This window comes from Lycium ferocissimum, chromosome 2, assembly GCF_029784015.1.
Source record: "Lycium ferocissimum isolate CSIRO_LF1 chromosome 2, AGI_CSIRO_Lferr_CH_V1, whole genome shotgun sequence".
NCBI classification, from domain to species: domain Eukaryota; kingdom Viridiplantae; phylum Streptophyta; class Magnoliopsida; order Solanales; family Solanaceae; genus Lycium; species Lycium ferocissimum.
The window spans coordinates 50,743,903-50,761,345 of record NC_081343.1 but is presented as its reverse complement, the minus strand read 5'-3'; the positions used below and the strand labels follow the sequence as shown (position 1 = coordinate 50,761,345).

General features: G+C 36.3%; 1 protein-coding gene across 6 annotated transcripts; it reads left to right on the top strand.

The window, feature by feature from the left end:
- Window positions 1-714: 714 nt before the first annotated feature.
- LOC132043338 (alpha,alpha-trehalose-phosphate synthase [UDP-forming] 1-like) lies at window positions 715-17,072 on the top strand. 6 transcript variants are annotated; one of them, XM_059433874.1, is made up of 19 exons: window positions 715-1,052; window positions 2,476-2,863; window positions 3,057-3,154; window positions 3,388-3,776; window positions 4,459-4,573; window positions 4,703-4,804; window positions 5,350-5,500; window positions 6,910-6,998; window positions 9,824-9,872; window positions 10,358-10,458; window positions 11,201-11,388; window positions 11,615-11,732; window positions 12,267-12,443; window positions 12,512-12,634; window positions 12,714-12,801; window positions 12,910-13,040; window positions 13,114-13,212; window positions 15,287-15,704; window positions 16,624-17,072. In XM_059433874.1, the coding sequence occupies exons 1-18, from the start codon at window positions 1,008-1,010 to the stop codon at window positions 15,686-15,688; spliced, it is 2,853 nt and encodes a 950-aa protein (XP_059289857.1). In that variant the 5' UTR covers window positions 715-1,007; the 3' UTR covers window positions 15,689-15,704; window positions 16,624-17,072. The 6 variants fall into 6 exon arrangements, with proteins under 6 accessions (XP_059289857.1, XP_059289854.1, XP_059289827.1 ...); XM_059433871.1 differs by having other exon boundaries at window positions 12,892-13,040; window positions 16,643-17,072; XM_059433844.1 differs by having other exon boundaries at window positions 12,892-13,040.
- Window positions 17,073-17,443: the final 371 nt, after the last annotated feature.

The window sequence follows — 17,443 nt, the reverse complement described above, 5'->3', positions numbered from 1 at the left end:
ACTACTCTCTTTTTCATCATATTAATCTCTCTCCACATTTATTGAGTAAGGGTAAAGGTGAAAACTACAAGTTAATTATATCATAGTTTTCTAAAATGACAACTATTTTGGACCATCAATGTTGTAAATAAAGTGGACCGAAAGGAGTAGTAACTTGATAAAAATAATTAACCTACTATTCTGATAGAGTGTAAAATCTTGTTTATATAACTTAAATTTAAAATAAAATACCACTAAGGAAATAAGAGGGGTTGCTCATATGGTAAACACCCTCCACCTCCAATCCGAAGGTTGTGGGATCGAGTCACCAAGAGAAAAGTGTAAAGGTGGAATTACTAGTTAATTATAACTTGATTTTCTAAAATGATAACTATTTTTATATAACTTAAATTTAAATAAAATACCACTAAGCTCGGAAAAAATTTGGAGCTCATGAGGGTCAGGGGGAGGAGAAAAAAAAAAAAAAAAAAGAGGAGGAAGAGAGAATACCACTAAGCCACAAAAGCATAGAAAGAGACGAAAGAAAAGTTTCTGTACAGGTGCAGAGTCATTAATGATAATATTTGGAACTTTAGGGGGGCAAAAATGGTTAGTTGAGAGTTGGAAAGTAGTAGTACTAGTAATAACTCATTAAAAAACAATAATTTGAAAACTGAAACAATTTGTGTAGTAGCGTTGGTGCTAAGGGGTCATAAAACAAACCTTTTAAACACATCTGCATGGCGAGAAAACCCGTGTTGCTTCAATACTCTTTCTATCATCTCTCATTTTCTTCCAAGCCTTTGGATTTTATGTAAACCCCCTTTGTTTTCCTTACTGTATTTAGAGATTTTTTTGTTTCTATATTCTCTACATACGTACAAAAGATTATCCTTAACTGGTGACAACTAGCTTCTTGTGTCTCTATATGGACTATTGGTTTTCCACTTCTAAATCCCAATTTCTCATTTGGGTTATCTTTCTTATTCTTGTGATTGTTGTTGTTGTTGGAATTGACGGTGCTGAACATGGAGTCGATTGAAGATACTGGCTGCAGCTCTCAGAACAATTCGGTATCAAATCTTGATTTTTTTTTTTTGAATTTTCCAGTTTGAAATCCCAAGTGTCATGTTTTTTTTATTTTTTATTTGCTGATTCTTGTGGTTGTGCATTGAGTTTTTATGGGAGTTTTTTTGAATTCTTTAGAACGTATGAGGTTTTTCAAGAACTGTATAATGTTTTTCTTGCTGATTCTCGTGGTTGTGCATTGAGTTTTTAAGGGGTGTTTTTGAATTCTTTAGAATTTCTCAGGTTTTTCAAGAACTGTATACTCCCTGTCCCAAATTATATGACACTCTTTCCTTGTTAGTCAGTCCCAAAAAGAATGAAGATACTCGCAGTTCTCAGAACAATTCGGTACTTCAAATCTTGATTTTTTTTTTTAATTTTCCAGTTTGAAATCCCAAGTGTTATGTTTTTTTCATTTTTATTTGCTGATTCTTGTAGTTGTGCATTGAGTTTTTATGGGTGTTTTTGAATTCTTTAGAATTTGAGGTTTTTCAAGAACTGTATAATGTTTTTCTTGCTGATTCTTGTGGTTGTGCATAGAGTTTTTATGGGGTGCTCTTGAATTATTTTGAATTTCTGAGTTTTTTCAAGAACTGTATACTGTTTTTCTTGCTGTTTCTTTGTCTAAAATTGATAGTGATTTTGTTGTCCTTTTTTGGGTTTTGTCTCATATATAAAAAGCTTCAGTTTTAGGAATTTGGTTTTAGGAAAATGTGACACAGATGTTGTTGTGTTACCTAAGGACATGTTATGATTTAATATTGTGGGAGCATGTATGACTCACTATTTCACTACTAAAAGCAAAAAATTATGGTACAGAGCAGTTCTATTTTTTTTTCTTGGAAAAGCTATTCTAGGCAAAAAATTTCCTCTGATGAAATGTAGTCAAAAGTTGATGTTTTACATCCTTATCTCTGTCTTTCTGGTTGATTGGTTTGTATATTCTTTCCTTTTTCTCTTTTGTTTTTAATTTTTTTCCTTTATTTTTTAACTTCAATTTTTTATAACAATTGGTCCTTGTGTGAAAGCTGCTTTCCCATTTCTGGTCTACTTTTGGATGATAATTTGGGTCCTCAGTTAACCTTGTGCATTTGTCTCATTAGTCATTACCTAGTTCAGCCTTATTTTTCCATCAAAGCAATGATCAATTTATTAAAGCTCACAACTTTAAGTTAGTTTCTTTATAGTTGAATGAGTTTCCCTGCTAAGTGAAGAGATGTAGTATGCTATCACTTGTCACATTGTCCTGTTTGCTGAATATGAAATTTGTCCATTCTTTTAAGTGACAGAAAAGGTTTAATTTTTTTCATAAGTGCATCATTTGACAGAGATGTTGTGATTTTTAAATTTATGTGAAGATGATCTGCTTTGTGCATAAATAAGTGCATCATATGTTTCATGATTTATGCTAATTCAATTCAAATACAGATCCTAAAAACGACCGGAATCAAGTATAACTATGATTCTGCTGTTCCATCTAGATTGGAAAGGCTATTAAGAGAAAGGGAAATAAGAAAATCCAGTAGGTCTCAATCTACAAATGAAGGCATAAGAGATGGCTGTAGAGACTCAGATGTTTTTGGAAATGGAATTGAACCCTGTCTATCAGATGGCGATAAGAAGACCCGAGAGGAAGCGCTTATTGAAGGACTTGCTGCAGTATCCCCTTCTAATGGCTTTGAGAGGAAAGATGGGCGATCACAAAAACAAAGATTATTGGTTGTGGCGAATCGGTTGCCTGTTTCAGCAGTTAGGAAAGGCGAGGATTCATGGACTCTAGAAGTTAGTGTCGGAGGTCTAGTTAGTGCTCTGTTGGGTAAGACAAAAAACATAATGCTCTATTCACAAAAAAATAAATGACTCGCAAATTTTGCTCCTGATATCTTTCTTTGTCTCTGTAGGCATTGTTCATTTCTTTATCTTCTTAAGTTATCTACTACATTTGAGCTTCAGTAGGGTTCTTATCGTCTGGTATATGTGCTAATTGATGCCTTCTTATTTTGTTAAAGGTGTCAATGATTTTGAAGCAAATTGGATCGGGTGGTCTGGGGTGAATGTAACTGATGAAATTGGTCAAAGATCACTTACTGTAGCTCTAGCTGAAAAGGTTTGTACAATAGGTCCCATTTTAAATTTTTGATATATCACTTGTCAACAAAGTGATATGTCTAGAGCCTCTACTTCTGTATACTGCCAGATATGGGGTTGCCACAGGATTAATAAACTATTTAACTTCAGCTAAAAGATCCTACCTTGATGCGTGCTATCAAATTTAAGATCTATATAACGACTGTAATAAGAAGGTTGATTTTTGATGTGTTATTGTTTACATGACTGCAGAGGTGCATTCCAGTTTTTCTTGATCAAGAAACTGTTAATCAGTATTACAATGGTTATTGTAATAACATTCTATGGCCTCTTTTCCATTATCTCCCACTTCCACAAGAAGACCGTCTTGCAACCACCCGCAGCTTCCAGTCTCAGTTTGCTGCTTACAAGAAGGCGAATCAGATGTTTGCTGATGTCGTCAATGAGCATTATCAAGAGGGTGATATTGTCTGGTGCCATGATTACCACCTGATGTTTCTACCAAAATGTCTTAAAGAGTATAATAGTCAAATGAAAGTTGGTTGGTTTCTTCACACGCCTTTTCCTTCATCCGAAATTCATAGGACACTGCCATCTCGATCAGAGCTGCTAAGAGCTGTTCTTGCTGCTGATTTAGTTGGGTCAGTCACTTATCTCAATTCTCAACACTTCTAATATGCCACAAAGTGATGAGATATTGCAAATTATTATCACTTTTGAATTACTGTAAGGAAGACGATTGGTGTAATGAAGTGGACAAGGCAACCTAGAAAAAGCACAAGAGAAGCTTAACAAGGCAACCTAGCAAAAGCACAAGAGAAGCTTAACAAGGCAACCTAGAAAAAGCACAAGAGAAGCTTACCTATTGTACCAAGGAATGCTCTCAGTGCTGTTGTCCCAACAAAAATTAGACCTTAAATGAATCTCAAGAGTAATAATATGAGCAAAAAGGAGGCAGAGCATAACAAGATTGTCAGTGGACAGTCTAGATTAGCCAGCAGCTATTTTAGTCGATGCCTATTGTAGGGAGGACTGTTCAACATATTGTGAGCAAACAATGGTAAATTAAACAAGCAACAAAGTAATAAGGATGAAGGGAATTTTTAAAGAAAAAGCAAACTATCCATGTTTTTTTGCCTCAAGAGGTTTAGGATGGAAAATTCTTATCGTTGTGATGGTGATGCATAATCTTCGTAATGATTGGCATTAATCTATGAAGATTCTCTTTACTTCATAATCTTGATTTAAGAGGATTTGTAGTGTTCTTCCTTATGTTAAGAGTTTTCAGCTGATTCAGGTTTTGTATTTTCTTTTTGTCTACAGCTTCCACACTTACGATTATGCAAGGCATTTTGTTAGTGCTTGCACTCGCATTCTTGGGCTTGAGGGCACGCCTGAAGGAGTGGAGGACCAAGGAAAGCTAACGCGTGTAGCTGCGGTATATGAAACATTTAATTATAGCTTCAAAATGTTATATCATTTTTCTTTTTTCATCACTTGCAAGTTAAGTTTCCTCTTGTGCAAAAGGTTATGCATAATACATTGACTGGATCTTTTGGATGAACAGTTTCCTATCGGGATAGATTCTGATCGGTTCATTAGAGCTCTTGATCTTCCTCCAGTCAAGTACCATATCAACGAACTGCAAGAAAGATTTGCTGGAAGAAAGGTTTGATCCAGTATAAAGTCTTATATAACCACGATTCAGAATAATCTACAACATTCCATCACTATAGCTCGAAATATGGGATGCCTTAAATATTTCACCCCTGAAACTTTGTGTCACCCTCAGTGCAACACTGTGATATATGCTCCCTCGTAAAAACTCCAAAAAAAAAAAAAAAAAAAAAAAAAAATTGAAAGGAAATATAGAATAAAGCTAAAAACAAATATGTTATCCCCATTGTGTCTCAGATTGGTCATTATCACAAACGGAACTGCCTTACACCTTGATTATGCCGATGAATGTTGTCTTTTAATTTAGTTAAACCGATCTTTGTGCAACTAATATTGTAATTTTTTTCTAATATCTTGGTTTAAAGCCATGTAAATAAAGAAGAAAATAAAAGCAAATGTTAGATGACCATCTATAAAATAGATGGGAAGACAGAATAAAGGAAGAAAATTGAAGAGAAACAAAAATGGCTAAGCAAAAATGGTAACCTAAATTAACCGTCTTTACTGGTTTATGATTAACTATTCGTTAATGGACAGGTCATGCTGGGCGTAGACCGTTTGGATATGATTAAAGGAATTCCCCAGAAAATATTGGCATTTGAGAAGTTCCTTGAAGAGAACCCAGACTGGCGCGACAAAGTAGTTTTGCTACAAATTGCAGTACCAACCAGAACAGATGTTCCCGAGTGTATGTTCCTTGTCATCATACTTATCTTTGTTGTTAAATTACAGCACAGAATTTATGTCTACTATTTGATCATGTATTAAGTATTGCTAGCTAGGAAAATAAACATACTGATTTTACCGATCAGTTTGAGCTATTGGTTTAAGTTCCTGATTTTAGTGACTTGTAGATTTTGTAAAGGAAATACTGCTAGTTGTCAAGAACATCTGAAAAGAAGAAGAAAGGAAAAAGGTTGATGATTTTGGATTGTGATATGCGAGTACATAATCCTGAGGCCAACACCAATTTAATGCATTCGAACTTTACCAACTGCAACAAAAGGTCCTTAAAAACTTCTAAACGCCAAAGCTCCTCCTCTTTAGAATTCAGATGGTCCTATTAGCAGCATTGTATCTTTCTAATCTTCTCTAAGATTGTACCTCTTTAATCTCTCTATTATCTTCTCCATTCTCTCATTTTTCCTCGATCCAGATCATTTAGCATCTTCCTCTTCTAACAACCTCTTCTTAGCTCACTCACCTTCTGTTGTCGTCTCAGGCGAAGAGGTCTTCTGTTCTGACATCTTTTGTCTAGCCGAAAAAAATACTGATTATAGTAAATTAACCCTAGTTTAACAGTTATCAAGTACAGAAATCTGATGTTTTACTCACGTGAGAAATCCTTTGGATATCCAAAGACTCACATGACAGATTTGAGTTGACTGAATGAAGGAGAAGACCTGTCTTTGCAGGAGTAATGTTGATAGCAAGATACATCACATGTTTGAATGCTGTTGGTGAACCAAATGAACCAAGTCTAGTTCTTAAGTGGAGAAGTATAGGGGTTACCAACTACTACGCTTCAGTCACGAACAAATTAGGATCGACTATATTGAATCCAGTGACCATGTTAATCCGTCTAAACTCATCTCAGGCTGAGCATGTCCTAACAATGTCTATATTGCGAGGATTCATAATGGAACTGGCTAATCTTATGCTGGCTTCCAGCCATCCCGATCCTCCTCCATTATCTGACCGGAGGACCGGCAATGCGAGTAAGCTCACACAGGGGAAGTTAAATATTGGATTATTGAAAGAAAAGAAGATTTTATTCTAAGTAGCAAAGTTGACAAATCTAAAGCACAATTATTGATTACCGAGATCTTTTTTTGTATTGAATTATTAATTGTTAGTGAGAGTTTCTAACATTATCATGCATTATGTTTAAAGTATCGTCAAATTATCATTGAAAAAGATTAGTCAAAACTTCTGAGATTTAAACTTAACTTTGTGAAGCTAAACATAAAACCAGTGTATGGGTATTAAGAGATATTATAGCCCTTGAAGCCTTGTAATTGGTTAAATATTTTGGCATCTATCATGGGATTAATCTTTCTGATTGTTTGTGTTTTCCTCTTTTAACATGTTGGACAGATCAAAAGCTTACGTGCCAAGTACATGAAATTGTGGGACGCATCAATGGAAGATTTGGAACTCTGACAGCTGTCCCGATCCATCATTTGGTCTGTCTCTTGTTTCTTAATAATATGAATAAAATTGTTGATATTAATGGATATGTATAACTGTTTTCTTCGTGCTAGGCTCGAATATTTACATATTTTTTCTGTTGATGCTTTCTGTAAAGTCCTAAATCGGTGCAGCTTGTTTTAGTTGGTTAGTTTCATAATTGATTCTTCTGCATTTTGAGCATTATCTTTTCCTTATTTAGAATTTCAAACTTTTAGGCACAATGTAATTTCTGGAAGTCGTGCAGTTTCTTAAAATGTTGAATGGGTCAAATTTAGTTCATTCTACGTCAAGTGGATATTCGCAGTTACTTGAGTCTTAAAGTAACTTAACAGGTTATTGGTTATTACCAAAGTTGTTTTTTTTTTTTAAAAACCTTGCTTCCTTTACAAGAAATGTTCAGCGTCTATCATTCCCGTACTAATACTAAATTATAATGATCGAATGATAAAGGCTCAAAGAAAAAAAAAAGAAACGAAAAAAGAAAGATCTAATAATAAAGGTCTTAGGAGAATCTTTTCTGAATCCTCTGATGCATGCTGACATTAATACCTATGTCTTTCAAGGAGCATGTAGAGTTGGACAAAATTTACAGGGCAAAGTATTCAATGTTTGGCACTTTGCAGAAAATCTTAATAAGTTTGCAATTTGATCCTGAAACAATACAACAGAAACTAATCTCTTTCCCAAAATGTCAAGTATTTACTTTATAAGGGAAAAATGGGAGATTGGTTTCCTTGCAGCATATCTCTTTCCCTTCACTCATTGCCACTTCTTCTCAGCCACCAGGTTCCTCAGGCTGAATCTGGACCACCATACCCCTAATTCATTGATTTTCCCTTCATTCCCATTCGTCAATCCAGCCCCCCAACTCCTTTCATTTGTCGATGCTTAAATATGGTAATTATTTCCTTTTTCCCTTGCGGGATTGACACACGACTCAATTTAATTTTGAGCCAAATGAAGTTAGGGACCAAATCATAAAAAGATAAGAACAAGGTGTCATGTGTACACGTGCACACGAGGAGCGCATTAAACTCAAGATTTGGTGGCCATCTTTTTTCCTCTACTCTTATTTTCCATAAGTATCTAAATTCACATTTTCAACTTATATTTTCTTCATCTCGGCAGGTAAGTTCTGCTTCATAACCTTACGATTCCACTAGAAACTTGCAACAATTTTTCAAGATACTATTGGCATCAAACTCACCTAGTTAGCATGAATATTTACATCTGTCTATGGTAAAATGTAGAGTTGTGCAGCACCTAAGGGTGCGGCGCAATGTTCAATGAAGTGGGTGAAAACGATGGGAGACCAGACAAAAGACGCTAGGTGATTTCTTCACTTCTATTTAAGCTTAGGTGGGTAGAGTTAACCGGTGGTTGTGCTGGTCGAAGTAGCCGATAGCCGGTGGTATAGTCGAGGTGTGCACAAACTGGCATGGATACCATTGTCATAAAAATGTAGAGTTGGACATGAGAGATGGGAATTTTGAATGTTAAGGCGGAAAACACCATGACGATTTTACTTCTGTGGAAACTATAATAACCGAGATATAAAAGCCATAATGAAGATCTTCATAATTCATAACTCGCATAATTTAGAAGAGACGCAGGGTTGGTTAGAAAGGCTCTATCTCTACCAGAGGTAAGTACTCCTTCATGCTTAACCAGGAGCCTTCGGTTCAAGTAATGAGAATGGAGTGCTTTACTATAACAACCCATCCTACTAGTGATATTGTCCGTTTTGGGCCTAGGCCCGCCCGGCTTTAAAACTCGTCACTAGGAAGTAAGACATGCTTACTTATATACAACCGACACCTCTCTCTTGTGTTATCTTAGATGTGGGACTTTCCTCTAAGCCGGGGTATCACGTACACCCACTTGTTATGAACTCGACGTCCTCGGCGGGGTTTGCCCGCGCGTGGGATTTGCCTGAACTTAACCTTTGTGGTTTGCCCAATCTACCGGGATTTGCCTAAAACTCGGTTGAACTCGGCCACGTCCACGAGGCGACACGAGTGGCTGCGATACCATCTGTTAACAGACCTAACCAGCTTAGTGATAATGTCCGCTTTGGGCCTAGGCCCGCATGCTTAAAAATGCGTCACTAGGAGGTAAGACATGCTTATTTATATACCCATCATCTCTCCTATGTTATGCCGATGTGGGACTTTCCTCCTAAGTTGGGGTGTCACATATACTTACCTCCCCCTGGACGGACACGAAATCTGGATTAGTTGGGCCCCAAAACGGGTACCTGACATCTGGTGGAAAACCAAAAAAATAATAATCTTGTGATCAATATAGAAACTTAATTGAACCTTAGGCATAAGGACAGATGGACAAGCACGCATGGAAAATTTAGACATTTATTGTACTAAGGATGAAAGAAATATTGCGGCAGATGCAAAAGGATACTATTTAACTCTTGAGAAGTCATTCAAGTAATTTCGGATAAATCTTTGTACAAAGATTTGTTGGCATATCGGAGCAGCTACGGGTACGCCCATTTGTCGTCTTCTAAATTGTAGTTAATGTGAATATTTAAAGTAAAGGACAACTATCTTTGAGACAGGGATCTTCCTGGTTACACTAAAATAAACTGAAGGGTTAATTTTTTTTATTTTTTTTTTTAAGGAGTTCGTTATTCCTTCAAGGTTCTCCTATTCCTCTATCTCCATCCCAGCTGGTGCTGTTTGATGTTTCTTTTTCTAATTTTAGCATATTCCGCTACTTATTCTCATTTTTCCTGTTGTGCATTATGAGGGATTGCCGCAACATTTTGAAGGTTCTAATCCTCTTTTCTTTATATTTACAGGATCGTTCTCTTGATTTTCCTGCACTATGTGCACTTTATGCTGTCACTGGTACACATTCTTGTTCCCTTTCAAGTAAATTGTCTCTATTTTCCTTTACATTATAATGGAAATATATTTAATATAGTTAGAAGGTGAAAACATAGTTGAGTTCTTCTGATAGAGTAGGACGAGATATACAGAAGGGAAAAAAAGGAAAACATAAATACATCCTCATGAGATTGCCTGCTTAAAATCTGAACAAACTATTTCCGGGTATGATACTACTTGCACTGACACATATGTTGAGGACAAAAGAGAAACTACATGGGTGACCAAGAAAACTTACTCTTTACAAAGTACAAAGGACAAGTTGGTATCTTTCTTGTTTGCGGCACATAATAATTGCTTTTTATAGCATTTTAGTCCTCTTTAAATCCATACCACCTATTTTTAGATGTTTTGACAATACTTGCAAGTTTCAAATGCGTAAATTTTTCTTGACTTTACTTCTTGGCCCTTTTCACACCTTTTTCTTATTTCTTGGAAATTTTTAGATGTTGCTCTAGTTACATCCTTGAGAGATGGGATGAATCTTGTTAGCTATGAGTTTGTGGCCTGCCAAGCATCCAAGAAAGGAGTCCTAATCCTAAGTGAGGTATGCAATTCACTATTTCTTTGGAATATGATTTCACTAATGATATTCACAAAATCCTACATCTGTTAAGTATGTGACCTATTCAGCATGTGACCTATCTCACTGCTTGAGCTTAGTTTTCCGGGTTGAGTTAGGTCCTAGGTTTATTTTCCCAACAAGGCATCAGAGCCAGACCCATCTTTGATGTTGGTTACCTAATGTTTGGTCACAAATGTTTTACTCCACACTCCATATGTCCAGCTTTGAGTGTGCGGGGAAGGAGTGAAGCTTGGTAAAATCCCACATTGGTTAAGTGTATGACTGTAGGATCTTTATATGACTGAGCTTATTTATGGGATCGAGACATTATCTCCATCTTCCGAACAGTGGACTTAGTAGCAAAGTAGCTCCAATGGAAATCTTAATGTCACGCCTAAGAAGATTCTATAAAGATACTATTGCAAAAGGTTTGTCCAGTGTTGATAATGAATATATACCTCAGCATGCTAAAGGGAAATATGATAGTGTCTAAATGTGGCTTTTATCTCTACTTCAACTTATTTATGCAAGTGTAAATTAAATTCTAGAATTCAGAAGTCCATTGGAATTTGATTCAGGATGGAAAGTGTCATCATATTCCTTATATAAGCTCTTCCTATCTCTAAGTATTGTTTTCCAATTATCAGATTGTTACTGGACACCTAGACGTGCTATATTATTGATTTGAGCGGAAGATTCTTGCATAATATTTTCTTAATAACAGTTTGCAGGTGCAGCACAGTCTCTTGGTGCTGGCGCTATTTTGGTAAACCCATGGAACATTACTGAACTTGCGTCTTCAATAGGTTATGCTCTTACAATGTCTGCCCAAGAAAGAGAAAAACGACATCACCATAACTTCTCGCATGTCACTACTCACACTTCCCAGGAATGGGCTGAAACATTTGTAAGGTGTGGCATAGCTCTTCTTCTGATTTAGACTCCTCACATTTATATTCTTGATAATATGGTATCCCCATTTAGGTTCCACATTATGTACTTTTTTTTTTTGAAGTCTAATCGATAACAAGCCCAAGAAGCACTCACAAGACAAACCATTCGCTCAGATGCTCTTTTAACTACTTTTGCCCAATGTCAGTTTAATGCAATCCTGATGCTATTATCCTTTTCTATGTAGTGAACTCAATGATACAGTTGTTGAAGCTCAACTGAGGACTAGACAAATTCCGCCTCAACTTCCGAGTAAAGTGGCTATTGAGCGCTACACGCGATCAAATAATCGATTGCTTATATTGGTATACTTTTTCCCTTCACCAAAATTAAAAAATGTATATATGCACTTTTCTTTTTTAAATATCATAATTTCACCCATTGATTAGATTTTTTTAATGGTCTTAGTACTTGGGGTCAACTCAAAAGGATCAACAACCGGGAAAATGCCGCAGGATGACACTGCTGCTAATTTCTACATTCTATGGAAAAATGAATTTATATAATTAGAAAATTCATAAAAGCAGAAAATGTTTGAAAACCTAGCTTTCGCTGTTATTTATTTCAAATAGGGGAAGCGGCTATGCTGAAGCTATTGTAGCTGCTCCTGTGCCGATTTCTAGGGCTTGCTTTCCTTGGATGTTATTTCCTTTGCCTTCTAATCTGTATTTGTTTTTGCTCTAAGCTATTTGTCTCAATTACTGTGTGTTTTGATTGCTCCGTCCCGCTATAGTTCCTAAAACGTTGAATATATAGATGATGCAGACAGGTCGATAAGCTACTTTGAAATTCCACTAGTATGAAATACTTGATTTTGACAGTCATTTTCTGTAATTTAGGGTTTCAATGCCACATTAACAGAGCCAGTGGATGCCCAGGGAAGAAGGATTGATCAACTAAAAGAAATGGAGCTTAAGTTGCATCCAGATTTAAAAGAACCTCTAAGGAAGCTTTGTAATGACCCAAAGACAACAGTAGTTGTGCTCAGTGGAAGTGACCGAAACGTTCTTGATGAGGTGTCATACTTTCATAAGTTAACGTTTTTCTATCAGCATCTATGTTCGTTGACTGACTTCTTCTACAGAATTTTGGAGAATATAGGATGTGGTTGGCAGCTGAGCATGGAATGTTTTTGCGATTAACAGAAGGGAATTGGATGACTACGATGCCTGAAAATCTAAGTATGGATTGGGTAGACAGCGTGAAGGTGAAGCACTATATACTGAACTTGAATTTTCTCAAGTTTGTGAAGTATTTGAAATCAAAGTTTGTATTCCTCGTTTCAGCATGTATTTGAGTATTTCACCGAGAGGACCCCCCGTTCTCATTTTGAGCTTCGTGAGACCTCACTTGTTTGGAACTATAAATATACAGGTATATTAATTCATTCCCAATTTAGGTCCATCTTTAATCAAATAAAAACCCTTATGTTTATTTTTGGTTGCGGACTCCTAATTCTGTTAGTGGGTTCCGAGCATGCAGATATTGAGTTTGGTAAACTTCAAGCAAAAGACCTTTTGCAACATCTATATACAGGCCCAATTTCAAATGCTTCTGTAGATGTAATCCAGGGTTGTCGATCTGTTGAGGTTCGAGCAGTTGGTGTTACTAAGGTCTGTTCTGGTGTTCGTAGAATGTCATTTTGTGTTAAATTGAATATTTTCTTATGCAGCTTGTTTTTTACAGGGGGCAGCAATTGATCGTATTTTGGGAGAAATAGTGCACAACAATGATGTGAAGACACCAATTGATTATGTCTTATGCATAGGGCACTTTCTGGCAAAGGTGTGTTTTCTCATGTTGTGTTTGACAAATTCTGAATCAACTGTTAAATGATCTATGGGGATGAAATTTATGGCTATAACTTGGCATGGTTTTTACGGTTGGATTTTGTGGAGGATTCCATCTTAAGAGGATATTCTTACATAAATGCGCTTGCTTTTAATGGCTTGGTCAAAGTTTTGCTATATGAGAATGAGAAAATAATATGAACATGCTCATGCATTTTGTTCAGTTCTGTACAGCAACCTGGACTTGTGGTAGTTATTAAGTTTAATTATTACTTAATCTTATTTTACTTTACTTACTATTTTAGCTCATCTGACAAATATACAACCTCTTAAATGGTGGCATCCACCATAGTAATACTGTGTATTCTTTTTATAATTCTACTTTATTGTTACTTTGTATTTGATGCAACATCCTGATAACTTCTTGCGTCTTCCAATGAGTATTTGACATATATATACTGAACCCCCTTGTAGTAACTCTCATTCAAATGTTTCTCCTAAAATCCTTAGAAGTCAGGGCAGGTCATAGAAAATGGGATAGAGTGAGTACTAGTTTGGTTATTCAAGTTGCTTATCGAAGCCTGGTTTTGGTCAAAAGGCTTAGAGTGCTTCCTAAACATTTCATCAGGTCCCAGTCTGCATCCAAGCTTGCAAGAAATTTTGAAGCCCATCTCAAATGCTGGTTCCAATAACAGGGGAAATTTTTCCTTGCATATTTCACATTTTTAACCATCACAGTTTCCGGATGTTTGTGGAAGTCTCGGCAACTATTATGAAATCAGTCTTCTCTTAGGTAGTTTCTTTGACGGAGCTTTTGAACAGTTAAGTAATAGACAGAGGCATAGCTAAACTAAAGCTTAAAGCCGAAGGGGTGCTCCAAAACGGAAATACTGTTACTGGTTGATGCAACAGACAGAGGAAGAAAGTTAAAGGAGAAAAAGAAATTGTAGAGATGTCCAAGGGCAATGATCGAATTCCTCAAATCTGAGGTTTCAAAGATGGAGATATCTCCAATAAAATTAGGCAAAACATTCTTCGCCCTTCCCTTAGCTCCTCGATGGCCTTTCCTAGCTCTGGCTTTGTGTTCAATAGCTCTGTCAAGGGAAATTCTGCATCAGGGCCAGCTGGTATTTCCATTTGAAAAAAAAAAAAAAAAAACAATTTTCTTAATCTCAAGCGTCTATGGTCTCTTATACAACATTTCGAAAGTGGAAATGTCAAAAAAGGGACAAGGTCCATGGAGCTTGAAGTGAAGCGCATGCTTTTTTGAAGTAAGCGCACAATTCATGACATTAAAGTACTATTAGTACTATAATGATTAAACTGCCCATAGGGGTTAGCTCAATTGGCAAAGGTAGAGGGACTTGTGTCTCAAGTCACAAGTTCGAGCTCTGTGTCAAGCAAACTAAGTCCAGTATTTAAGTGGAGACGGGTAGAGGTGTGGACTCATCATCCTGGAGTTTAGAAGGCTGCAGTTGGTCCAACTGGTTGGCTCCAAATGGATTTCACGGTCATTAAAGAAAAAAAAAAAATCAAATTGCAAAAACTCAATATCTAATATATAATAATGTCGGTGGTAATCCAACTCATTGAATTTGAGATGCAAAGAACTGATCGCTTCTCGTTGGGTTCACTTTGGGCATCATTCTTTGAAGTGCAAACTTCTATGAATCCCATGGCTTCAAACAAGAAGCAATAACCCCTCGCTTTGCATCGGCTCATAAATTTTAAGTGACGTAAGTGATGGCCTTGAATAGCACTGATCTTATAGGCCTGACCTTCATCTCCCTGGGACTCTAGGCAACTTGCAGTTAACTTTTTTCAACTGCTCGCTGGCGATAAGCTTGCAAGACCCTTTATTCCCATCCGCTTCATCCAACAGCCTTTTCCAGGGCCTCACTGAACCTCACTGCTAGTAGCTTCATTTTGCCTTCATCTTTTAATGTTGCTAACGAAAATGTGTTATGTACCACTCATTCATTTAGGTACAACTCATGGTTCTTGTCTCCTTTCTTGTGTAGCTCTTTATTTATGAACACTTAGCTTTACAATAAATTGCTGTCTTTCAGGATGAAGATATTTATTCATTTTTTGAGCCAGAGCTTCCGCAAGAACAAGCAACACCTGCGAGAACCAAGATAGCTACCCATCTCAATAGAAATACTTCAAATCATTCAACTGGTAAAAGTGCGCATCGGGCAGTTAATTACAAAGTTGCCCAGCAAGCTTCGACCTTAGACAAGGCTGGCAGTAATGAAAATGGAAATTGGTGGTCCATGATGCGCGATAGAATGACAGTTCATGAAGGATCATCAGTTCTTGACCTCAAGGCTGATAACTACTTCTCTTGTGCAGTTGGTAGAAACTGCTCTAAGGCCAGATACCTTCTTGGTTCATCACCTGATGTTGTGTCCCTACTGAAAGATCTGGCCAACACTTCATCATGCGGAGCTGCTTCTTCATACAAGTAGAAGCCTACTATTTGAGGTACATTCATATTTTACTCATTTCAGGTAATGTGCACGTTGTAACTAAATATCTTGAGTTTTTTATTTAGTATATTATAAAACTAGTCCATTAGGAAAAAGTTGCTAAGACTACAGCCTCTACAAGCCGTACCAAGTTGAGTCTGATGGTTGGCCTTTCTCTCCTAGTTTTTATACTCCAGCAACAAATCCTAACTTCAAAATTACAGTATCTAACACAGGCTTTGTATGTATGATAGACGGGACAAATAATGAAACTGGTAGTTATGTTACTTCATACAACTGTAAGATTGTTATCCCTTTATCCATATTAGTTGACCTACTTTTTCCTTGTGTCTGTCACAATTTAGTTGATCACTGTCCTCTAAATTCTAATAAAAGCAAAAAAATCTAAAGCTACTGTATAATATTTTTGATGTAACATCTTTTTAGTAAAAGACGATTTACTCTATCATAATGAAATGGATCAGAATAGAGCAGGATGGATATAGAGGATTCATATAGCTTACCCCCAACTAATATAGAATTTGAGGCACAGTTGATTGATTGATTCTCCATTTAGACATTTCAGATTAATTTAACAATGTTTTGTCGTATTGATATATGAAAGTACATTCAAGAAACCTACTCTAGCTATACTAGGTTGACTAATTTGAGATTTTGTTATCTGAAAAAAGAAAAATCTTCAACATATATGTTGTAATCAGGATACAGATAAATCTTAAACTTGAGTATTTGACAGGGAACAAGTATGACCGCATCTGATATGCTGACACAGCCAAATTAAAACTGCAACATGATGTTTTTGAACCGTTCTTGCTGAGTTTAGCTTATGTTTTTAAAGTATTGCAACGTGGTTGGCACTATCTACATATCTGATCTTTTGATCTTAGCTCACCCGATATGCTAAAACTCCGTAGGCTTTCAAACTGTGGCTAGGGTGATTGCTGATGCTGCTTCATACGTACGTGCAAACAGACACTCAGGGAGGGATAGTATGATGCCTTCATTCAGAGCTGCGGGTAACAATCTTGTACTTACAAATAGTTAAACATATGCATAAGCAAAATGTTCCTGTAGGAAGTTTAGTGGAATAAACATCCCAGGACTCGTGGGATTTGCTTGTAAACGCTTTCCTTTTAGTTGTTTAATAGAAACATATGCCTCGCCTTTTAATTTCCTTTAGATGGTGTTTTCTTCAAGGGCAATTGCTCTTTCCAGAGTTGGTTTTTTCGTACAATGCATCATTTCTTATCTAAATTTACACTTCTAATTGGTAAATATTGGTATGTAAATTCGGTTCACAAGAATTACCAAGATTTGACTTATTTTCATATTTTGCCAAGACAGTCCTTTGACTGAATTATAAGATGCTAGATCTTGTTATAAACTCTGGAAACATAAAATACATTACCATATTGGGAATTCCTTAATATTTTAGTTTGTACTTCTATATAAGTTGTAAACTGGTAATAGTTGTATGTTTTTAACAATTACAGTGATGTTCGGAATATTACTGGACTGGCTAGGTTCTTGTACTGGTCAATTACAATGTGAAACCTTGTCTTTTCTTGAGATAATTGAATTCCTAATTTCATGCTAGCATTTTTCCACATGTTAGATCTTTGTTTGTAGGATGAGGGTTAAATCTGACAAATTCACTTTTACCCTTTCTTAATGTTTTAACTAGAACATAATAATGTGTGTGGATATATATAGACACACACACACAGAGAGAGA

Bases quoted from the DNA above. Each gene is read 5' to 3' on its own strand.
- LOC132043338 (XM_059433871.1), top strand. From the start codon at position 1,008: ATGGAGTCGATTGAAGATACTGGCTGCAGCTCTCAGAACAATTCG. The intron at 12,444-12,511 runs GTGTCATACTTT...CTTCTTCTACAG, and splicing joins ACCGAAACGTTCTTGATGAG to AATTTTGGAGAATATAGGAT. The intron at 13,041-13,113 runs GTCTGTTCTGGT...TGTTTTTTACAG, and splicing joins GAGCAGTTGGTGTTACTAAG to GGGGCAGCAATTGATCGTAT.